Here is a 25,497-nt window from a genome sequence, read left to right on the forward strand (position 1 = left end):
GATACGGGCCAAAGACAAGGTATATGGAGTTAGGCCGCGGATCAGCCATGATCTCATTGAATGGCGGGACAAGCTCAAGAGGCTGAATGGCCTACTCCTGTTCCTATCTTCCTATGTTCCTACAAAAGATTCCATGCTCTATTTGGAGAAACAGTTGGATATCATAATGGTGGAGGAGGGGACAACTGTAATATCTTTCCGGATAGATGAGGTAAGATGGGCCTATAACATTCCTCATTTGTATCTTTATCTCATCATCACAACCATAATGTATACAGAAAGGGTACTTGCCATATATTACTGTGCTGAACACAGACATTTACAGTGAAGGAGAGCACATGGCTTCTTCGCACATGACATATGAGCATACGCAGTGATGTTGTTCCTGAATTCCTTCTTTGAAGAGCTGGCAAAAATCAATATAACTTAATTTGCTTTGACTTCCAGTCTTTAATTTAAAGGTGGGCAGGGTTAGTGGTGGGAAATGGAACATCTTCCACTTCAGGTACCCAAAGGTAACATTTAACCAATCCCATGATGCCATCAGGGAGCCATGTTCCAAAGGAGCACAGGTTAAAAGATTAGTGCTAGAGTTTGACCACTCTTTGCAACATCACCAATTCTGTGTCATATTAGGATTAGTTTTATGCTGTGAGATCACACCCACTAAGAAGAGGGTTGACACTTGACATCAGGCTTTGGTAAGTTACACAAGGAAAATCTGTTCCCATTATCAAACGGTACGAGGACTAGGGAACACATATTGAAGGTTTTGGGCAAAAGATGCAGGGGGAATATGAGGAAGAACTTTTATATGCAGTGGGTGGTAATGACCTGGAACTCACTGCCCACAAGGATGGTGGAAGTGAAGACAATCAATGACTTCAAAAGGAGGTTGCATGGTCACCTGAGAGAAATAGACTTGCCGGGCTATGGGGATTGAGTCAGGGAGTGAGACTGACTGCATAGTTCCGTGGAGAAAGGTATGGACTCGATGGGCAGAATGGCCTCCTTCTATGCCATAAATTACTCTATGTCTTTCCAACACTGTTTTTGATTTTTGAGTTCTGACGAAGGGTCATCGACCTGAAATATTGGGCAGGATCTTCCCTGCGGCATCAGGAACCTCAAATGTGAGTCAGAAGCCCGCACTGTGTAGAAAACTGTCACTGAAATGTGATTTTCCATGAATTGGCCAATCAATGGCCTGAGAGTGGGCTTGCTGTCTGTGCTCTTGAAAGCAGTAGCAGGATGCCACGCTAGGTGAGTGAGGGAGCGGGCACCCCAAAATGGAGGTGCCCTCTCTCCAACTTTTGCAAATTTAAAATAAAAAAAGGCCTTTGCAGCCAGTCTACCATGGTTGGAGAGGGAGGGAGGGCCCTCCACAGGGCGGCCTTCAGCTGCTGCTGAACCTTGGCAGGCAGGGAGGGCCTCTTAGCCTGCCTGGAGCACTTGTTTCCTGGTCTGCCGCTGGGACACTATCTCCAGGCAACTGGCCTATTCTCTGACACCTCCAGGGACCTGGAGGCTGACTGGAAAATCCCAGTTGGCCTCCGACAACAGGCCTTAATAGACCCTGAACAGCTTAATTGGCTACCCACCGTTTGGGTAGCTGGGGAACAGGCATGGTTGCTGGCAGCGTGAAATTCTGTGCCCGCCCACCTCTGTTCCTGCCCCAGGCGGGGTTAAAAATCTATCCCATTAACTTTGTTTCTCTCTCCACAGGTGCTGCCAGACCCAGCATTTTCTGCTTTTACTTCAGATTTCCAGCATCCCAGTATTTTGCTTTTGACACTTTCCAAACTTATTGCATCATATATTAAGTAGATAGAAGAGACTTTCATCCCACCAGGGTGGCTGTGATCCCAAGTCCTGAAGTGCTGAACCCACTACATCACTAGACCCCATAACCACTGAATTCAATAAGCAATGAGCAATATTTTTGGAACACAATATTTTATAACCACAACTTTCAATTGAGAACGTTATTTTGTGGCAATCTAGCTGGGCATTTTTGTTTCCATTTTTGGAAAGTAAAGTAGGTTTCATTCCCAAAGCTGGACACCATTCCATATTATAACTGTTGCACACTTATGGTTATATGTATTACATACCTGAAGTCCCCTTTATTGTTGGTGATCCGCTCTGCAGAACAGTATGGTGCAGCAGTTTCTAGCACCGTAATCTCTACCTTCTTGCTGCTGTTTCCACGGGAGGTCGTGATTAGGCACTCCCACTCTCCTGTTGCATCAACATCGATGTTGGATAGGATCAACTCACTGTGCATATAAAAAAGATAAGATATCTTGATGTACTGCTCATTTGGAGATTTTAGGTTGCTTTTGACAATTCGGGTGGGGGGCGCCTATGTGCTTTTTGGAATGTATATTAACCATTAGCATTCACTTTAGTGTCCTCAGAGCTTTTAAAACACATGTGCTATCCATCATATCAGAACTTCAAATATTTTCTGTGCCTTCTCAATGTTTAGTTTATAAAGTAAACACAGATAAATGCATAGAATCATTGAGCACTGCTTTATTTATGTCATGCTGTTGTGCATTATACACCACAGTCTTGCTGTTTTTAGTCTGGTGAAGAAATGCCACTGCAATTTTTAAAGACTGCATTAGGGGCTAAGTTAAACTGGAACTATATACAGAAGCACCATTTAAACATACCTATGAATCAAATTCAGATTGAGGAATAATTCTGGCGCTATTTCACTCCAGCTACCACAAAACAGATTTACGATAACATTATCATTTCAAAATATGGCATATAATTTTTTGGACTAAATTTTCATCATCTAGATAGGATGACATAGAAAGAAGTATAATTCAATATATTTATTTGACTGCATCTTATGGAATACAGCAGCACCCTAAATTCCTCCCACAATTTGTTTCCTTCCACACCATATTCAGTTAGAGAATCTATTACTTCACAACTTTCTTGAGTGTGTGTACATAATTAGCCAACAACTACTTGCATTTATATAGTAACTTTAACATAGTAAAATGCCCAAAGGCACTTCTCAGGAGCAATTATCAAACAAACTTTGACACTGAGTCATATAAGAAGATATTAGGACACATGACCAAAAGCGTGATCAAAGAGCTAGGTTTTAAGCAGCATCTTAAAAGAGGAGAGAGATGAAGAAGTTTAAAGAGGGAATTCCAGAGCTTAGGGCCTTGGCAGGTGAAGGCACAACCGTGAACTGTGGAACAAAGACATTTTTTTTTTTATTCCTTCATAGGACGTGGGTGTCGCAGGCTAGGCCAGCATTTATTGCCCTTGAGAAGGTGGTGGTGAGCCACCTCCTTGAACCGCTGCAGTCCATGTGGTGTAGGTATACCCACAGTGCTGTTAGGAAGGGAGTTCCAGGAATTTGACCCAGCGACAGTGAAGGAATGACGATATAGTTCCAAGTCAGGATGGTGTGTGGCTTGGAGGGGAGCTTGCCAGTGGTGGTGTTCCCATACAACTGCTGCTCTTGTCCTTCTAGGTGGTAGAGGTCGAGGATTTGGAAGGTGCTGTTGAAGAAGCCTTGATGAGTTGCTGCGTGCATCTTGTAGATGGTACATACTGCTGTCACTGTGCGTCAGTGATGGAGGGAGTGAATGTTGAGGTGGTGGATGGTGTGCCAATCAAGTGGGCTGCTTTATCCTGGATGGTATTGAGCTTCTTGCGTGTTGTTGGATCTACATTCGTCCAGGCAAGTGGAGAGTATTCCATCACACTCCTGGCTTTTGCCTTGTAGCTGGTAGGCAGGCATGAGGGAGTGAGCAGGTGAGTTCCTCAGGATTCCTAGCTTCTGACCTGCTCTTGTAGCCAGGAACTCCTGCAATGATGTCCTGGGACTGAGATGATTGACCTCCAACAACCACAACCATCTTCCTAAGGATGAGACTATTAAAATCATGGCCAAATACCAATGTGGGTCAGTCTGGACAAGAAAAGCTCAGAGTGCCAACAAGAATAAAGCCTCAGTGAGGCAAGTCTGGTGATAAAATTTTGTCTTGTGTCTAAGAGGAGGATCCTCTTAACTACTCAATATTACCACCAAGGAAAACAAATTAGAAAAAAAGTTTGTCTAAATGAAGCAATGAAAAGTTGGGGACAAAATTAAGAGAACATGCCATTTTGAATTGATTTCTTTGAGAATTCAGTTTCGTTGATAATTATTTCCTTTTTAAATAGTCAATCAATTAAATAGTCAAGGCAGTGGTGTAGTGGTATTATCACTGGACTAGTAACCCAGAGACCCAGTGTACTGTTCTGGGGACATGGGTTCAAACCCCACCACAGCAGAAGGTGGAATTTGAGTTCAATTTAAAAAACAATCTAGAATTAAAAGCTAGTCTAATGATGTCCCTGAAACCATTGTCGATTGTTGTAAAAACCCATCTGGTTTACGAATGTCCTTTGGAGAAGGAAATCTGCTGTCCTTACCTGATCTGGCCTACATGTGACTCCAGACCCACAGCAATGTGGTTGACTCTTACACGCCCGCTGAAGTGGCCTAACAAGCCACTCAGCTGTATCTAACCGCTACAAAGTCAATAATGAAACTGGACGGACCACGCAGCATCGACCTAGGCACCGGAAACGACAACGGTAAGCCCAGCCCTGTCGACCCTGCAAAGTCCTCCATACTAACATCTTGGGGCTTGTACCAAAATTGGGAGAGCCGTCCCACAGACTAGTCAAGCAACAGCCTGACATAGTCATGGTCACGGAAACATAATCTTACAGACAATGTCCCAAACACCGTCATCACCATCCCCGGGTATATCCTGTCCCACCGGCAGCACCGACCCACCAGAGGTGGTGGTATGGTGGTATACAGTCAGGAAGGAGTTGTCCTGGGAGTCCTCAACATTGACTCGGAACCCTATGAAGTCTCATGGCATCAGGTCAAACATGGGCAAGGAAACCTCCTGCTGATTACCACCTACTGCTCTCCCTCAGCTGATGAATCAGTCCTCCTCCATGTTGAAGATCACTTGGAGGAAGCACTGAGGGAGGCAAGGGTGCAGAATTACTCTGGGTAGGGGATTTCAATGTCCATCACCAAGAGTGGCTCGGTAACACCACTACTGACAGAGCTGGCAGAGTCCTAAAGGACATCGCTGCTAGACAGGGTATGCGGCAGATGGTGAGGGAACCAACAAGAGGGAAAAACATATTTGACCTCATCCTCACCAATCTGCCTGCCGCAGATGCATCTGTCCACGACAGTATTGGTAGGAGTGACCACCGCACAGTCCATGTGGAGACGAAGTCCTGCCTTCAAATTGAGGATACCCTCCACCATGTTGTGTGGCACTAACACTGTGCTAAATGGATCAGATTTCGAATAGATCTCGCAATGCAAAACTGGGCATCCATGAGGCGCTGTGGGCCATCAGCAGCAGTAGAATTGTACTCAAACACAATCTGTAACCTCACGGCCTGGCATATCCCCCACTCTACCAATACCACCAAGCCAGGAGACCAACCCTGGTTCAATGAAGAGTGCCAGAGGGCATGCCAGGAGCAGCACCAGACATACCTCAAAATGAGCTGTCCACCTGGTGAAGCTACAACACAGGACTATTTGCGTGCCAAACTGCATAAGCAGCATGCCATAAACAGAGTTAAGCGATCCCATAACCAATGGATCAGATCTAAGCTCTGCAGTCCTGCCACATCCAGCTGTGAATGGTGGTGGACAATTAAACAACTAACTGGAGGAGGTGGCTCCACAAATATCCCCATCCTCAATGATGGGGGAACCCAGCACATCAGTGCGAAAGATAAAGCTGAAGCATTTGCAACAATCTTCAGCCAGAAGTGTCGAGTTGATGATCTATCTCGGCCTCCTCCTGAAGTCCCCAGCAACACAGATGCCAGTCTTCAGCCAATTCAATTCACTCCGCGTGATATCAAGAAACGACTGAAGGCACTGGATACTGCAAAGACTATGGGCTCTGTCAATATTCCGCCAATAGTACTGAAGACTTGTGCTCCAGAACTTGCCGCGCCCCTAGCCAAGCTGTTCCAGCACAGCTACAACACTGGCTACAACACTGGGCTGATAAGTGGCAAGTAACATTCACACCACACAAATGCCAGGCAATGACCATCTCCAACAAGAGAGAATCTAACCATCTCCTCTTGACATTCAATGGCATTACCATCACTGAAGCCCCCACAATCAACATCCTGGTGGTTACCATTGACCAGAAACTGAACTGGAGTAGCCATACAATTACCATGGCTACAAGAGCAGGTCAGAGGCTAGGAATCCTGCGGCAAGCAACTCACCTCCTGACTCCCCAAAGCCTGTCCACCACCTGCAAGGCACAAGTCAGGAGCGTGATGGAATATTCTCCACTTGCCTGGATAGGTGCAGATCCAACAACACTCAAGAAGCTCGACACCATCCAGGACAAAGCAACCTGCTTGATTGGCACCCCATTGACAAACATTCACTCCCTCCGCCACCGACACACACTGGCAGCATTGTGTACCATCTAGAAGATGCACTGCAGCAACGCACCAAGGCTCCTTAAACAGCACCTTTCAAACCCGCGACCTCTACCAATAAGAAGACAAGGGCAGCAAATGCATGGGAACACCACCACCTGCAAGTTCCCCTCCAAGCCACACACCATCCTGACATGGAACTATATCATCGTTCCTTCACTGTCGCTGAGTCAAAATCCTGGAAGTCCCTTCCTAACAGCACTGTGGGTGTACCTACCCTACATGGGCTGCTGCAGTTCAAGAAGGCAGCTTCTCAAGGGCAATTTGGGATGGGCAATAAATGCTGCCTAGCCTGTGACCCCCACATCCCCATGAATGAATATAAAAAATCACGATGAATTTATAATAATTATCCTTTAATGTTCCTCATGGACAGAACCCTGTGGAATGCACAATTTTGCACTAAATTGGAAAAATCCAACGGCATTGCATTTCCATGTACACAACAGCTGCCTCCCTTCAGATGAGCATTCACAACTCCCTGGCAAACACTACACTCCTCAGTCCCCACAAACTACCCACTGTTCACAATATTTCTATTTTAGTTTTCATTGCGATATTATCATTAAATGAAGATGGTGAAGGCTTATCTTTACACAAAAGCCATTGTTACAATCAGACTTTCTCCAAACCCTCTTCACTCATGGTCACAGCTGAATTCTGTGTTCATAGTCACTATCAGTGTTATGATCCAGAGCCTGCAGCTTTATGCGTGCCCTGAATGGAAATAGTTATTGAGCTATTTCACACCAAAGATTTTTTATAAACGGAGGGAAGAGAAGGCAGCTCCTCTCGGTATGACAGCACATTTGTACAATCCCCTGCTTAAAGGATTGTAGTAGTGCCAGGCAGTCACAGCAGTCACTGCATACTTCAACATAGTATCAGCTATTGCAAGGCCATCTCATGGCTCACTTCCATTTTTGAGGCTCCATTAAACAGCAACATTGTGCTTCTCCCTCTAAGGTAAGACTGTAATGCAGCAAAAGGCTAGTAAATACTAAACATACTTAATATAGGATTACCAAAGGGAAGCAATATCATTATCATTTGTGACACAATCACATTTCATTTGTAGGTAAATTAATTTGGTGCACTTGATTTCACCTTGGTCCAAACAGCTTTTTTAAGAATGGCCACATTAAGATCCTTTACACCCTTACTCCTCTTTGAACACAAACATTGTATAACACATTGCAGATGTGGTTATTCTGGATACCTTAGCTCACGCATACAGCAGGACCCATTCTCTGTTGATCCATGCAGCAGAATCTGCACATGAGCATTATAGCACTATTTGAGGCATGTACTGCATATTTCCTGTCAGCTGCTGCTCTGAGGTTTCTGTGGGTAAATCATCACTCGGAGCTGAAGAAGGTAACCCTGATTTCTTAGCAGTTATCATCTAGACTCTTTACATCTTCAAAGAATCTAGGAATGGCACACTTGTGCAAAATGAACGCATCATGGCTACCTCCAGAATATCTCACATGGATTGTTAATCTGTTAATTGTATGTCAATGGTTTGATTGCATGCAGGTGAAGGGTATTAATTAGTTGAGCATTTATAAGAAGATACGCACTGAGACTGGTGGTGGGTTTGAGTGAGAAGCTACATGCTTGTAATCCTTTTTTTCCTGCACAATAAATGTGAAACTGAGTAAATATAGGCTCCAGCATTATCCTTCCATAACAAGCTTTCTGGAACTTAACATGGTAGCAAAGGTTGCCTAAAGGTTGGAAAATAAGAATTTTTGATTTTTTTTGGATAGGAAACTAAAATCTCAATGGCTATAGTGGAAAATATGGCAGAAAGCATATTGTTTGCTGAAAGTGCAAATTGTTAACATGTGAATACCCTCCAATGTGCTTGGAATATGTGCTTACAATATGACCAGTGGAAGAATGAAGTGGACACGGGATACATTTCTACTCAAGAGGAAGCAAGGTATGGCTTTGGTGTTGTCACTTTCTACCAAAAGTAAAATCAGAAGTAAAGTGTTTTCTGAACTGGATGCTTGTCAATTGGATACTGATGAAAGGTTGGATCTTCTGTTAGAATTCTTGAATGAAATTTACAAGAAAGATGACCTATTGAATGTGTATGAGGCATGGTCAGACTTGGATAGATTTTGGAAAACAGATGGTTATTCAATGGAGGAATATATCATGGACTTCAACAGATTGTATAAAAGATTGAGGAAATTCAACTTGGAGATCCCTGGTTCAGTGCTAGCTTTTAAATTGCTAGATTGTGCTAGGGTGTCACATATGGACAGGCTCCTGGTTCTAACTGGGGTACGGTTCTTGGACAAAGACTCCCTGTTGGACCAAATGTCTGCAGCCTTAAAAAAAAATTCCTAGGGAAACAGTCATTTCCTGCAGTCCTGGTAGAACAAGCAGAGAATTCTGCGTTGACACAAAGAATGGAGGACTCAATGTTTACTCGATTTAGAAATAATCCAGATACTGGAAGCAGACCTAAGCACAATGGAAGAGTTAAAGATAGGAGGAATGACTATGAAAGCACCTTTAGCAGGTCTGAAAATTACAGTGGAAGACAGAATTGAAACAGCAATCATAGGTGAATGAATTCCAGGAATGCCCAAGGAACAGTTAATAGGTGCTTTAGATGTGACTCAAAGTATCATTTATGCAATGAACGGCCCTAAGTGGAGGGGCACAGTCTTTGAAATAACACCAGATGCAGAGAATTCTGAGGCAGAAGAGGAAGATACTGATGGATGTGAACGAATTGTACTCGTCACAAGGAGTTTTAGTCCTGTTAGTTGCGGATTTGTTCAACTGTGCAGTACTGGATAGTGCTTGTATGTCGACAGTATGTGGAACTGATTGGTTACAGTAATATAATAAAAGCAAAATACTGCAGATGCTGGAAATCAGAAATAAAAACAAGAAATGCTGGAAATACTCAGCAGGCCTGCCAGCATCTGTGGAGAGAGAAGCAGAGTTAACGTTTCAGGTCAGTGATCCTTCATCAGAACTCTGATTGGTTACAGTGTTATCTGGATTCACTCAGTAATGAGGATCGATGCAAGGTTTAGGAGTATAAAAGTACCACCAGCTTTAGGTCTGGTGATGACAACACATTGAAGTCACAGAAGAGAGTAGTAATCCCATGTAAAGTAGCTGGGGTAAGCCACTTGATCAGTACTGATGTAGTCTCCATTGAGATACCTTTACTGTTGAGTAAGTCTTCAATGAAAAAGGCACAGATGAAATATAAAATCGAGTATGATCAGGCAATTTGTTTTTGGGAAGCCAGTGAATTTGCAATTTACCCTGTCAGGGCATTATTGTAACCCCTTAACAAAACCTGATATTTCTAGTCAGTGTTAGAGAAGTATTGATGGCATCAGGTGTAACAAATCAGAGATAAAAGGCAAATTGTCCTAATGTTACACAAACAATTTGCTCACCCTTCTTGTCAGAGATGAAAAACCCAACTAAAAGATGCAGGTCTGATTGATGAAGAGTATATGAGGATAATAGAAGAGATGTGTGAAATCTGGAAAAAGTATCGGAGGACACCATCACGTCCTATTGTCAGTCTTCCGTTGGCGCATGTCTTTGTTCCATACTTTTAAATCCATGGCAACTACCTTGTTAACGTCAGGAATATTTCTATTCTACATTTTATAGATCTAGCAACTAGATTTAGTCTTTCTACAATAATAAATAGTAAGGACAAAAGGGTGATAGACAAAATTATGGAGAAATGGATAGGGACTAAGCTTGGGGCTCCAGCTAAGTTTCTGACTGATAATGATGGGGAATTTGCCAATGATGAGTTCAGGGATGTGTGTAAACATGAACATTACAGTTGTGAATACTGCAGCTGAAAGTCCTTTCAACAATGGGCTTTGTGAAAGGAATCACAGTGGTTGATGAAATGTTCAATAAAATCTTCGCTGACCAGCCAAATTGCAAGTTGGCAACTGCCCTGGCATGGGCAGTTCATGCAAAGAATTCACTCCAGATGGTTGGAGGATATAGTCCCTATTAATTGGTCTATGGGCAGATTCCCAAATTGCCTTCTGTACTGTGTGACACTCCTGCTCTAGAAGGTACTACAATTAGTTCCATTTTTTTTCTACACGTTTCAATGCTTTACATGCAGGGAGATAGGCTTTCATCAAGGCTGAGGTCTCAGAAAATCCACAGAGCTCCATGGCATCATATATGGCCATCTGAGGTGGAATTTGGTCCAAAAAATTGGTCTATTATAAAAGAGAGGGCCATAAGGAATGGAAGGGCCCTGGTAAGGTAATCGGTCATGATGGTAAGACAGTAGTAATCAAACTGTTAAGGTTAATTCCTCACGATTAATTGGGGTAGATTACAAAATCTCATAATCTGAGCAGCTGCTAGAGGGAAAAGTCACGTTGTACCTCAAATACTCATGTGTTTTGTGATGAAGGTCCTGAGGCACAGGTAGATCAGGAGTTGGATAGTAATGTAACCGATCATGATGCTCAGGAAAGAGCTATTGCATCCAAAGGCCAATTGCCCCGAGTCAGTACTCAGGTGACCTATATTCCACAGGGGTCTAATAAATGGAGGGATGTGACAATTGAGGGGCGTGCACGAAAATCTACAAGCAAGTTTAAATATTGATTAAATGTTCAAGATGATGGCAAAGAAGCAAGGTCCATGGACTGGCAAAATGGGATGAAAGAGTGTAGGGTAAGAAAGCGCAGTGCAAGTTTTGATAGTGGGTCTGGAAGTGACTCTTGTGTAAGGAAGTGATCATGTACTGGAGAAAGAGCCTCTGATAAAGTGCGAGGGAGAACTTCTAGCAGTGGTTCCAAAAGACATCAACGAGCTGATAGAGGCCATAATTGGAACAGATTCCACAATGAAACGACAGCTAGTGAGCAGTCTCGGAATAGAACTAGAATCGTGAAGTTTCAGTGGCTGCCAATAAACTTGAAGATAAACTCATAAGAGAAGCAAAACATAAGGAATTAGAGTTTGGAGTTTGTTCTGAGGTACCAGATAGGGGACGGCCAGCCTTGTCACATAGATGGATTTGTACTGAAAAGGTCCTTCCCGACAGAACTTATAAGGCTAAAGCGAGGCTAGTGGCGAGGGGTTTTGAAGAGCGACTGGTTGATACTGATGAGAGTGGACTCTCCCACAGTTGGAAAAGTAATCTTGAAAACGTTTTGCATTCTTTTGGTCACATATTCATGGGAGTGTAGATCCATTGATATAAGAGCTGCATTTCTGCATGGTGATACACTTCTCTCTGAAAAGTATCTGAAACCACCTAAAGAGGCAGCAGATGCAGAAGGAAAGTTATGGAAACTGAACAAATGCATCTATGGCCTTAATGATGCTTCCAGGGTGTGGTATTTCTTGGTGAGATCTGTTTTGCTGAAAATTGGTTGTGTTCAACTAAAAGCAGATCCTGCAATGTTTTATTGGTATCATAAAGAGAAACTTTCAGGCATCTTCATGATACATGTTGATGATTTCTTTTGGATGGTACTTCAGATTTTGAGAAATATGTTATGAATAAAATTGGGAAGAAGTTAAGATTGGGAGTAAGGCTTGTAGGGCCTTTAAATCTATTGGTTTAGATATTAAGCAGACTAAGTCTGGAATAACTTTAAATCAACAATCCTCTTTAGAGAGTGTTACTCCCATCCCTGTTAGTCATTTTGGGTCATCACAAAGATGATCTATCTAAAGCAGAGATTGAGCAATTGCCTGGTGGGTCAATTAAACTGGTTGGACTCTCAGGCTAGGCCTGATGTTAGTTTTGCTGTGCTGGAGTTAAGCACAATGATGAAACATCCATAAGTTGAAAATGTTTTTTTAAGGGCAAATAGAAAGTTGAAAAAACTAAATCTGGAGAGTTCTGAAGTTCCCATCCTTGGGTGACCCAAAAAACATGAAGCTAATTTTTATTGATGCTTCACATACTAATATTGCTGATGGGTATTCAGGTGCAGCTGGCTTCATAATATTTCTGATGGGTGAAAATGGGAAATGTTGTCCTTTAGCTTGGGAGGCTAAGAAAATAAAACTGGCTGGTAAAAGCATGTTAGCTGTGGAAACACTGGGTCTTGTGGAGGCAGTGGAAATGGGGTTCTATTTGTCAATTATTTTGGGTGAAATTCTGAACAAGGGACATCCTGAAGATCGGATACACATTGAAAAGCTAGAACAAAGAAATTGTTAGAGGTGCTAGAGGAGGAGTGTCACACAATGTAATACTTTGTACCTGATATCAAATTTTATTTTGATTTTTAAATGTTCTTTGAGCATGTTAATACTTTGCGCATAGTATGGAATTTATTTAGAAATGTTGTTTCAGCATGTTAATCCAAGTTCTCTTATAAAAGAAAGATGGGAATCTGTTAATTGTGTCTAGGGTTTGATTATATGCAGGTTAGCTGAACACTTTTATAAGCAGACACACAGACTGGTGGAGTGTTTGAGTGAGGACTACATGTTTGTAATCCTTTTTACTCTGCACAATAAATGTGAAACTGAGTAAATATAAGATCCAGCTTGGGCAAGGACATCCAAATATATGCCAACTAAGCCTCATAATACCAGAGCTTAAATGTAAACCTTCAGAACTTTACAAGTGGCCACAACCCTAGATTGCATCGTTTAATAAATACTCTTATTTTCCAACTCTTAGTACTTTGGTCTTTCCTATGCATTTTGTATTTTACGGTTACCTATATTAAAAGTTTTTATTGTTTCTAAAGTTGTCATGATATATTCCCTTGACTTAGAGGACTCTACTCACCAGACCCTTCCTCCACAAGCAAGCTATTTTGGATACTAGCTGAGAACTACGTAAAATATAATCAATGGAAGGAGGTAATTGGAGTCATAGGCACTTAAAATTTTGTCTTACAGATCACATGTAAATGACTTTCGAACCATAATGTGAAATGCAGTCTTTTTTATGTGGCTTCACTCGCAGAGCCTGCTTCAGCCCGAAGGATTCAGTAGTCCAAGTTGCTGAACTCTTCACAGCCAACCCAGATATCAATCTGTGATCAGCGGTTAAGCAATCTGAGTGACTTTTCAAATGAGTTTTTTTTTAAAGCTATTGAGACATCATAGAGTCAGTTCCAAGTGGCCATATTTTCAAGAGGACCTAAGACAAATATGCAAGATGATTAAAATTGTGAGGTCACATGCTGATTCTTAGAGAAGCATAAATCATACATGTATATGCTCCTCATTTTTAAAAGTTATTCAGTATTTAAAGAGAAGATAAAGTGTGGTTAAAACCTAAATAAACATTTTGTGTTATGATTGGGGCAAGTTAAAGCACACAGAAAAATAGCTACATAGGGAATTAAAAATTAATTTTGTGCACTGTTATGATGAGGTGAGAAAGAGGTCTAGGGTTCCCTTTCAGCCTTCATCTGGCTTTACTGTAACAGGGTTTAATTTTAAACACACTTGTTCACCACTTTCCAATTATAAGGCAAAGAAACCAGCACAAATAGGCTTTCTTAGGTTTAGATGAAAAGTTGAAATTTATTAAACTTAAACTCTAATTCGGTTAAAGCCTACGGATACACAACGTGCCTATGCTAGCATGCATATGCAATACACACATGCAAATAGAGACAGAAAAGAGCAGAAGAAAAATAAAGTGGAAAAGTTTGAGGCAATATCTGAGGAGGTTTTTTCTGTTATGGTTCTTCAAGCTCACTGAAGTGTTCTTTATTGTAGGTAGATCTTGCTTTTCGTTAGGCCCCAGTATTCTTCTTAAACCTTGTTCGCTGTAGGAGACTTTTCTCTCTTGGGGTTCATGTGTCTTCAGTGGATTTGGAGCTCCGTGAGAAGGCGATGGGAGCAGACAGGCAGACAGGAGAGGCTGCAGTGAGCCAGCCAGGAGAGATCTTCTCAGTCCAGGAGAATTTTGCTTTCTGCCCAAATTGTTGGTATTAATTCAAAAAACTCAGGTTGCCCAGCAGTTTATTCATGTGACTAGCTGGCTTGACTATGTCCATTTGTGTATTCAGCCATCTTAGCAGTCAGCCTGGAATGCGAGCTCCCCCACCTTCAACATCCAGTGATCAAAAGTCCTTTGTGGGTTGAATGTGTCAGGGAATGATCCTTTGTCCTTTCCAAACACTGTCTGTTAATATGCAAATGTCTTTCCAGCCAAGATCTGGCAATTTTTTAAAGCAAGCCCTTTCTTCACTTCAACAACAATTTGAAATTCAATGTCCATGTGGCAAAATTAATATGCCTCATGCTTGGCAAGTAGGGGCCTGCATGACAGCACTTATAATGAATATAATCAAGTAAAACTAAAAATATTCACTGAACTGATCATATTTACTGCCTATTCTTGGAACAAACTTTTGATTTTTCAGTATGATTATTGTTTCGGTAATGTGGGGCTGGATTTTGTGCTGGATGTGAGGTTCCCAGCGCTGGACTGAAAAGGCAGGGGGAATCCCGTTTCCGCCCCTTTGTGCCCCCTCAGCGATCCTCCGATCTTGGCCGGCAGCTCAACAGTATCGGCAGGGCCAAGGGAGCGGTAGCCACTGCCGGTACTGCAGAGGACTTGGACCCAGGAGCAGCGATAGAACCCCAGAACAGAGGTAGGTGAGGTGGGGTCGCTGGGGCCAATCTAGAAGGTGGTCGTTTATTCCAGTTGGGGGGGGTTCTCGGGGGGGGGGGGGTGCATTGGTCCTCAGTGGGGGTCTTCTGTGAGCCATAAATTGCTCACAAAGGAGGGAGCCCCCGCTCCCACCCCTGCTGCAAGCCCACAGAGAGGGCAGATGATTTTACAAGGCGACCTCCCCATGCGGTGGAGGCCCCCCACTGGTATCCCAACAGCGGCAGGAAGAGGCCCTTAATAGGCCACTTAAATGCCTCAATTGGACTCTGTGCGGGAAGGTGGTCATTGCCCTATCTCGACCCCAGGAAGATCGCTGGGCCCACTGCCACCCGTCGTGATCCTCCATGCACCCCCTGCCCACAACCCTGCCTCAGGACCCGTAAAATCCTAGCTGTGGCTTTAATAGGTTGAACTCATATCATCAGTATCGTGACCAGCTTGATGGGTATGGCATCATATTCTGGAAGTATTGATGGTTATCCTTTTTATTGATACTAATATTGAGTCAATCTTTCAACTCATAGAAACGTTGTCAAAATATAAAAGAAACTCCACTGGTGAATGTCTTCAGCCCTTTTGATGACAGCACAAAAGCTCCAGCTGTTTATTCGTTTCACAAGATGACAACTTAAAGAGCACTTCCAATGAGCCTGTGGAATTTGGCAGCATCACCACAGATAAGTCCTCTGCCAACTCAACACAAATCATTCAAACTGATGTACTGTCATACAACCTTGGGATCTTCCACCACCTGATTGACAGACCTGGGTGCTTTTAGTGGAAGTTGCTGGACTCCAAAATGGTGATGTTTTCATGCTAAACTGAACAGTTAAATCATTTAGTTAATTCATTTAATAGCCCTTTTTAAAGCTGAAGGAAACTCTTTACCTCTAACTGAATAGTCACTAAATGCTATACTAGGCTGGAACACCAGACTAAACAAAAATTTCCTGAAACAAGCTTACACGTAATCATCTTACAACTTAAATTGTGTCACAAAATAAACAGCCAAGCTGATTGTTTCATTGGAAATGGTTATAACCAGTAATTTTTCCTTTCCAAAACAATTGACAAGTTCCGCATAATTCTCTCTTCTAACCTTTGAATGTTGTGTGTATGTAGCAGCACCTGTCGAACTATTTTCCATGCCTCATTTCCCGTCTATGTCAAATGATTGATTTGTTTTCAACCTGACATTGAGCAGAGCTGGCTTGCTGTGTCTCCTAAAGTTTACATAAATTGTTCAGTCACATTCTTTTATTTCAGGGCTGCCACTAAAAAGAGTCAAATTTCTTGAATTCTATGAGTTTTATTATTAACTATAATCCAACACTCTAAGTAAGGCTGAGAAATTGCAAACCTCATGTTATGTCCCAAAGATCATACTAAATATTCTAGTATATACCTCAAATATGTTACCTTATGATACTCAAATGCCAATAAACAATTATGAAATCGAAAACAATGTTCCTAGCACAAACTGCTAGTTACAGAATTTTAGTAAAGTTCTTATGAAATCTAAAATGCTATTTGTTATAGAACCTAATCTGGTTATAATATAAAAATTGGATAAAATGCTACAACAAGATATGGTGTTGAAATGGTTCTCCAGTCCAACTTCCCCTAGAAACCAGCTTAGATCTTATGTACACACCTTACACAATGACATTTTGTATAAAACAGACAAAATAAACTTGAGTATTTAAATTTTTCTTCCTGAGCCCAGTTGATTTAACTATGCATAAAATCAAGATTCCCTTGCTCCAGGCATCTTTTGATCCACTAGATGCCTTGTGATAAATTATTGAGTGTTTACTGAAAACAATAATGTGCAAGCACTGTAAGGCAGTTCCCCATACTCAAATAAAAACAAGAAATGCTGGAAATACTCAGCAGGTCTGGCAGCATCTGTGGAGAGAGAAGCAGAGTTAATGTTTCAGGTCAGTGACCCTTCTTCAGAACTGCCCATACTCAAGCTTTTTTGTACATTAGGTGACATAACAAGCTGCAGCTAAAGTATTGAAAGGTATTTTAAGTTGGGCCAAGATTTTGCAGTCAGTGGCAAGTGTAAGGCACAAAGTAACACTTGCTCAGATGTTCTATGAGCTTCTGCACTGGAATTTGCAGTGATTAGAAATCTTCTACAGGGGATCTGAGAACTATGCGCACAGGGCAAGGAACTGTGTACTCCATAACCCCCCCAATCAGAGTGAAGAATCCTTACTGAGGAATGTGGACCACAATATTCGACAAGCTAGCATTGGAAGTTCAGTGCTACCAGTGCTGATTGAGGTGAAAAATGACGGGGGTGGTGTTCCGCTCTCAATCACTTCCGGCATAGCCCACACTGATCACCATGTCATTGAGTACGAGGGCGTTAATTACGTGCACTGAAAGTATGCAAAATAGGAAGATCGTAACAAATCAGCTTTGGACGCTGACTAATGACACATCACCTGCCATTTTTGACCTCATCGTTCAAGTTAACATCCTCTCTTAAATATGAGCAGCAGACTGAAGGAGCCCCTCACTAGTGCTATTTAAAGGCATCCATCCAACTTGCAGGTTAGTTGCTTGTTACTATGTACTGGCTCTTGCAGAGTACTGGATTGTTGGATGAGGTCTGAAAGTTGTTAAAGCCTGCGGGACTGGGCTTCCCTTTGGGAAGGTGTTGGCTGCTACTGGAAGGCCTCGGAGTATACCACTTTCTCCCAGTCCCACTTGTGCTGCAGGATCAGAGGGATATGGAACAGAGGCAGCAAAGAAGACAAGCTGTTTGCAGAGGGAGGAGGAAGGGGGATCTCTGTAGGAGGCCTTACCCACATAGGATCTTCAGGAAGCATTTCTCCTAGCTGCACCTAAGCCAGGAGCAGTGTGTTTTGCAGCTGCACTTCAAGAAGGCGGTCACTAAACTGTGCCACCTCTTGGTACTAGACCTGCAGTCTTGGAACAAGGCTAGGACGGCACTGCCAATGGCCTTCAAAGTGATCGTGGCCCTGTGTTTTCACCATCCGATCCTTCCAGGCTGGAACAGGTGACATGGCAAATGTCTTGCATTTCACCTTCCATCGCTGCATCTGGGAGGTCACAGTCTCTGAACACCAGGACTGCATTGGCTTCCCTCGAAACAGAGAAGCAGAAGGTGCACACATGGCTTCACTAAGATAGGGGCTTCCCCAAGGTGTAGAGTACCATTGACTGCACACATGTGGCTTTGTGGATGCTGCATCTCAATGGTGAGAAGTAGAAGTATTGAAACTGCAAAGGGTACTAACTCACTTATGTGCAGTTAGTATGAGACCACGCATCATGGTAAATGCCTGCTATCCTGGCAACAGTCAGGATTCGTTCATCCTGTGCCAGTCTGCTGTGCCAGCACTCTTCCAGCCACCACATTGAACCCGAGGGCAAGAACTATCTGTTCTACATCTGGCTGCTGCCTCTCCTCTGCAACCCCATTATTCGTGGCCAGCACCCATATAATGGGAGCCCTGCTGCCATGAGAAACCTCATCGAACAGACATAACTGTTCTGCTGCCTGGACCACTCAGGAAGAGTCCTCCAGTACTTGCCAGAGTGGGTGTCTAAGCTCTGTAAACCCCTGTGCAAAGCTGTTGCTGGACTCCTCCATGATCCTTGACAGTGACTGCTTTCTGACAGGCTTACCAGTGCACCAGGCATTTCAATGTGCATGTCCATCAGCCTTTATCTATATACTGCCCCCATCAATGTCCTCACCTGCAGCAGAGCTCATGTATGACCTCACTCCATCAAGCTGACACTTGCGCTACCCTTTCAGCCTGCCCTGGCTGCAGACCAACTCGTGCTCGGTAACTCACCGCATGCAGATCCTGCCTCTATATACTACCCTCTAAAGTATGTGCAGTGCCAGTAAATGAGCTGCCAGTGTGAAATTGAGTGACGGTGTTTCTTCCTGCTCTGTCTACTCTCCCTCTAGGCCTTCAGTATCAGGCAGCACTATCTGGGCAGGCGGCAGTTCCTGGGCATTTGAAAGCATAAAGGCACAAGGGGAAGGTTGGGGTGAGGGAAGGGTGGGGTGGTGGGAGGGCAAGCAGGAGGTGCATGGTTACACCATCTGCAGCTTTTACATTATAGCAGATCGTGGGATAAGGGTGAAGCAGGATTTGAGGAGGTGCATTAGGTAGGAACATACCATCATCCTCGATGGCTTCAGTGACATTGCTGGCCATGGACACAGTGACGGCAACTCCAATTATCCTCAGCATTATCTCCTCCATTGGAGTAAGCACATGCATCCGTGGTCTGCCCCCTGCTGGTTTGCTGCTGCTGCCATCTACAATGGGCCACTTTGTCCTGCAAAAGAGAGGGTGGTGTGTCAGTGAGTGTGTTGCAATGCCTTTGGTTGATGTGCTTGTCAGAGTTGAACAGCGGCAGTAGGTGCAAGCTGTGAGATGTGAGTATGCGGCTTGAAGCAGTGTTAAGTGTATGAGGGTGAGGTGAAGCATTTGAATGTGAGTTCTGAGTGATTGATAAAGATTGGTAGATGAGAGAAGGGGCTGTGGTGAACGGAACAGTCAGAGAGGCTAGTGGTGCAGTTGATAGGATTTAGCATCTAAGGATACATTCACTGACTGTGATCACTCATGCGAGGTCACTAAACTTCTTGTGGCACTGCATCCAGATCCTTGTTGTCAGACTGGTTACATTGACTGCCACGGTCACCTGCTCTCTCTGCCTTCTCAGCATTTATCCGGAAGGCCTCCTGACCCTCTGAGGGAAGAGAACCTCTATTCTCTGATCCACCTCATGCACTAGTGGTTGCAGCATGGCATCTGAAAACCTGGGACACACTCTCCTGCCTGTTTTAGGTCCTTCCTCCAGCTCTTCAAAATGTTCTCCAAGCGATTCCAGCCCTGCTGCAGCCTTTAAGAGGTGCAGTTTGGCTTTATGTGGTGCTACACTTGTACAAATTTGGGCTTCCTGCTGAGGTGTGCAGCCACTCAAACGCATTCAGTGCAGGGTTGCACACCACAATCATGGAAAATGAGCAGGCAGCATAATGTTTGCGTCCTGGCTGTATCACCTTGATCGGGCGCAGGGCACATTGCACTCAATGTTTCCGCTAAGCTGTGTGGCCACCCAAAAGTTCCCACACAAGTCAGCCCCTTTATGATACTGAGCATATGTGGCCCCACAAAAACACTTAAAGGGACCACACACTCCAAAAAATATTAGAGTCTGTGAGTTGCAATCCCCACACCCAAATTAGCCCCCACAGAGTCTGAACCAAAAAGTGTCAATTATAATATTTAATTCAATGTAAAATCAGGTATACAAAGCAAAATAAAGTGAGGGAAAGACAGATGGGATTAAGAAAGAAAGAGACAAAGAAAACATTTTAAAAAATTAAATCTGTAACAATAATTAAAATCTGAAGGAATGAGACTTCAGTTAATTTTCAGTGAGTTTTTTTTGGGCAGCAACGAAGATTAATCACACCATTAAAAATTCACTCACAAATAAATGGACAAGCCCTAACCTCTCCTGGCACGTATCGTAGATATTTATCACATAAGCACCCCAACTTCCCACCCTTCCATGTATTTTAATGTCGAATCTCAGCAAGATACTGTTCTAGCAAAGCTTCTGCAGCAACAGGGGAACTCAGAGTAAACTTCCTGATTTCCCCATTTAACTGCGCATGTGCATTTGACGGAATTTGCTCTCTGATTTACTCTAGTGCTGATAGCCTCACTGTTATACTTACCACAAATCCGAGCCATACAATTTTTGTTTCACAAATATTAAATTATTCGTTGCATCAGTTGAGTTAAGGAAGATATAGACTTCACTTTACCAATTATTAACCCACACAGTATACAATAAAAACCTCCCTCACTGGGTTAAGATCAAAGTACACATTGCAGCAAATGTACACAAATTCTAAGCTTTAAATTCAAAGTGGTTTTCAGCGACTGCACAGCTTTTATTTCCAGTGCTGCTAATTGTGTTGGCAGCAAGAACATACATAAGCTTTTTCAATGTCTGTGCCTTACACCATCCCACATGGCATTCTATCTGCTCATGGTGTACATGTCAATTTCAAAATAACAACTAAAGCTTTTTTGTTTAGGAGGGGCATATTTTAAGGATAATAAATTATGCGCTGTAGAAAGTTTCCCTGCCACCATGATACACATCATGAGGCCACAATTAACCACAGGTCCTAAGCAATTACAGATGCCCTGGGCTGGTCATTTAAAAAAAAATTTCAGCACACACAATGTGAAGCTGAATGTTACAGTTGTTACGACCGAGGCAGTAGCAACACACCGTCAATTCAGTCCCATGACTCCACAGGTCGCAGCATATTATTAAAGTTTTCCCACCCAACTGGAAAACAGCCAAATTAAACACTCTAGTAACTCCCAGAATAAAACAGACCAAACCAGGTATCTTTAGACAACAACAAATTAACTATTTATTTAAAAAACTGGATCTTAAACACTAAGATAAACCTATGTCTAAAGACCTTAAATTCTTATTTTAATTTAACTTCCCCATTCACATACATACACTCAAAACTAACAGTAGTTAACTGGTTTTAAAAGTAGCGTTTTTAAAAATTGGCTGTTTCTTAAGAATAAATAAGTCAGTCTTTGTGGGTTAAGTTCCTAATGGGTGAGGTATTCTAATGTGAAAATAATAAATGCCTCTCGAAGTCTTCACATGGATTTGATGAATAGTCCTTCAATAGATAGGCATTCAAAACATTTCGGCTGCAGCAGGCATCAAGACCTCCAGCGAATTCCAGAAAATAGAATCAGTCAAGAGAGATTCAATCTTGAAGCAAATACTTCCTGGCTTCCTGGGTAAAGAAAAGGAGTTTTGCTACCTTCAGCAATACAAATGGTCTCTTAAAAACAAAAGGCTTTTTTTCTCCTTAGACAATTAATTTTGGCCTGTAGCTCCTTGTAGAATTTCTGCTGAGAGAATAGACAGCTATTTTCTTTAGTAACACGTTTTGCTGGAGAATTTCTCCAAACTGGTTCAGACTGGTTTTTGCCAGTTTTACACACCGTCAAATCGAAACATTATACCATGTGACCTCTCTCTCCTGCTATTGTCTAGGTAACAAATGCAGCTGGCACACTGTGCCTCAGAAATCCAGAAGCTTCTCTCTTTGTCTTAAAGGTGCACTGTTTTTAAGAGTCTTAAAGGCACACTATTTTAATCAGAGGAGAAAATAAATATGGTTCCATGACACAGTAATAAAGCTCTTTAGTTGTAAAGGGGAACATATTTAATGTAATATTATACTTGCACTCCAAATCCTTTTATAATTTTTCCTTTATATAATTTAGAATCATAGAATGGTTACAGCACAGAAGGAGACCATTTGGCCCATCGTGTCCATGCCAGCTCTCTGCGAGAACAATTCAGCTATCCCACTCCCCTATCTTTTCCCCCATAGCCCTGCAAACTTTTTCTCTTCAGATAATTATCCAATTCCATTTTGGAAGCCACAATTGCATCTGCCTCCACTCTCAGGCAGTGCATTCCAGGTCCTAACCACTCGCTGCATAAAAAGGTTGTTCCTCAAGTCACCTCTGGTTCCTTTGCCAATCACTTTAAATTGGTGTCCTCTGGTTCTTCATCATTCCAGCAATGGGAACAGTTTCTCCCTATCTACTCTGTCCAGACCTTTCATAATTTTGAACATCTCTATCAAATCTCCTCTAAATTTCTTTTCTCTAAGGAGTACAACCCCAACATCTCCAATCTATCCACTTATCTGAAGCCCCTTATCACCAGAAGCATTCGCATAAATCTTTTCTGGACCCTTTCCAATGCCTTCCTAAAACGCAGCACCCAGAATTGGATTCAATACTCCAGTTGAGACCAAACCAGTGTTTTCTAAAGATTCACCTTAACTTCCTTGCTTTTGTACTCTGTGCCTCTATTTATAAACCCCAGGACAATCTGTATGCCTATTAACTGCTTTTTCAATCTGCCCTGCCACCTTCAACGATCTGTGCATGGAAACTCCCAGGTCCCTCTGCTCCTGCAACCCCTTTGAAATTGTACCCTTTATTTTATATTGCCTTCCCTTGTTCTTACTACCAAAATGTTTCACTTCATATTTCTCTGCATTAAATTTCATTTGCCACCTGTCCACCCATTCCACCAGCCTGTCTATGTCCTCCTGATGTCTATTACGATCCTCCTCACAGTTAACAATACTTCCAAGTTGTGTAACATGTGCAAATTTTGAAACTGTGGCCCTGCACAACCAAGTCTAGGTCATTCATATAGATCAAGAAAAGCAGTGATCCTAATACTGACCCCTGGGGAACACAACTATATACCATTCTCCAGTCCAAAAAAACAACTGTTCCCCAATACTCTCTGCTTCCTGTCACTCAGCCAACTTCAAATCCATGCTGCAACTGACCCTTTTATTCAATGAGCTTCAATTTTGCTGACCAGCCTGTTATGTGGCATGTTATCAGACAATTTTTGACATGCACTGCATCAACTGCCTTTCCCTCATCAAAAAACAATCAAATTAGTTAAACATGACTTGCCCTTAAAATATCCGTGCTGGCTTTTCTTAATTAATCCACATTTGTCCAAGTGACTGTTAACTTTGTCCTGAAACATCGTTTCTCAAACATTTCCCATCACTGAGGTTAAACTGCCCTGTAGTTTCTGGGTTTATCCTTACACCCTTTTTTTGAACAAGGGTGGGATATTTGCAATTCTCCAGTCCTCTGGCACCACCCAATCTAAGGAGGATTGGAAGATTATAGCCAGAGCTTCCGCAATTTCCACCCTTGCTTCCCTCAGTATCCTCGGATGCATCCAGTCCTGATGACTTATCCATTTTAAATATAGCCAACCTTTCTAATACCTCCTCTTTATCAATTTTCAGCCCATCTAGTGTCTCCACTACCTCCTCTTTCACTACAACTTTGGCAGCATCACCTTCCTTGGTAAAGACAAATGCAAAGTACTCAATTAGTACCTCAGCCATGCCCTTTGCCTCAATGCATAAATCCTTTTTTTTGTCCCTAATCAGCCCTACTCGTCCTTTTACCACCCTTTTACTATTGAGATGACGATAGAAGATTTTTGGATTCCCTTTTATATTAGCTGCCAGTCCGTTATACTTTCTCTCTGTTGCTGTTATTTCCTTTTTCTCTTCCACTGTGCACATTCTATATTTAGCCTGGTTCGCACTCGTATTATCCACCTGATATCTGTCATATTCCCCCTTTTGCTGCTTTATCTTACTCCCTATCTCTATCATGCAGGGAGCTCCGGCATTGTTTGTCCTACCTTTTACCCTTGTGGGAATGTCCGTCGACTGTACCTGAATTATCTCCTCTTGAAAGGCAGCCCATTGTTCAATTACAGTTTTTCCTGCCAATCTTTGATTCCAATTATCTGGGTCAGATCTGTTGTCATCCCACAAATTGGCCCTTCCCCAATTAATTATTGTTACTCTGGATTGCTTTTCGTTCATGATCAACCTCATTTCCCAGACCCATATCCAGCAAAGCCTCCATCCTCATTGGACCAGAAACATACTGATCTAGAAAATTCTCCTGAACACACTTCCGAACCACTCCCCACCACCCCCCTGCCCTTTACACTATTACTTTTCCAGTTTATATCAGGATAATTAATGTCCCCCATTATAGCTATTCTACAGCTTTAACACCTCTCTGCAATTTCCTTGCAAATTTGTTCCTCTCTATCCCAGTAATACACCCAGTAATGTAACGGTACCTCTATTGTTTCTTAGCTCTAATCAAATAGATTCTGTCCTTGACTGCTTTAGGACATCCTCTCTCTACAGCACTGTATATTATTCTTAATCAATGCTGCCAACCCTCCTCCTTTCCTTCCTTCCATATCTTTCCTGAACACCTTGTTTCCAGGAATACTTAATACCCAGTCCTGCCCATTTTTCTGTTATCGCCACGACATCATATTCCCATGTGGCTACCTGTGCCTGCAGTTCATCAACCTTATTTCCCACATTCCATGCATTCATATACATGCACTCCCTCTTACTCCGACCCCAGCTAATACCTTACTATTTCTTCCTTTAGGGCTATCTGTCTCTCCCAATTATTTGTGCACCTTGTGCACTCACTCATTGTAACCTATTTTCTTTTATCCTTGAGAAAAATGCTTTTTAAAATACTTTTTACCATTTTCTTCTTCCTCTGATTCTTACCATAAATTTTGCATAGTGACAACACATTCTAAAACAATTGTTCTGTTATTAGTTGAAAATGAGCTCAAAAGGCTAATCAAATGTACCATGATTTTCT

At 42.5% G+C, this 25,497-nt stretch overlaps 1 protein-coding gene across 6 annotated transcripts in view; it reads right to left on the reverse strand.

The window, feature by feature from the left end:
- The window catches only part of LOC137380600 (adhesion G protein-coupled receptor A3), a 582,693-nt gene that overhangs the window by 237,277 nt on the left and 319,919 nt on the right, over positions 1-25,497 (reverse strand). For all 6 annotated transcript variants that reach the window (XM_068052667.1, XM_068052666.1, XM_068052668.1 and 3 more), the window contains one exon: positions 2,115-2,279. In XM_068052667.1, the coding sequence (XP_067908768.1) occupies positions 2,115-2,279 (165 nt within the window). The remainder of the gene's footprint in view (positions 1-2,114; positions 2,280-25,497) is intronic.

This window comes from Heterodontus francisci, chromosome 20 (genome assembly GCF_036365525.1).
Source record: "Heterodontus francisci isolate sHetFra1 chromosome 20, sHetFra1.hap1, whole genome shotgun sequence".
Classification (NCBI taxonomy): Eukaryota; Metazoa; Chordata; class Chondrichthyes; order Heterodontiformes; family Heterodontidae; genus Heterodontus; species Heterodontus francisci.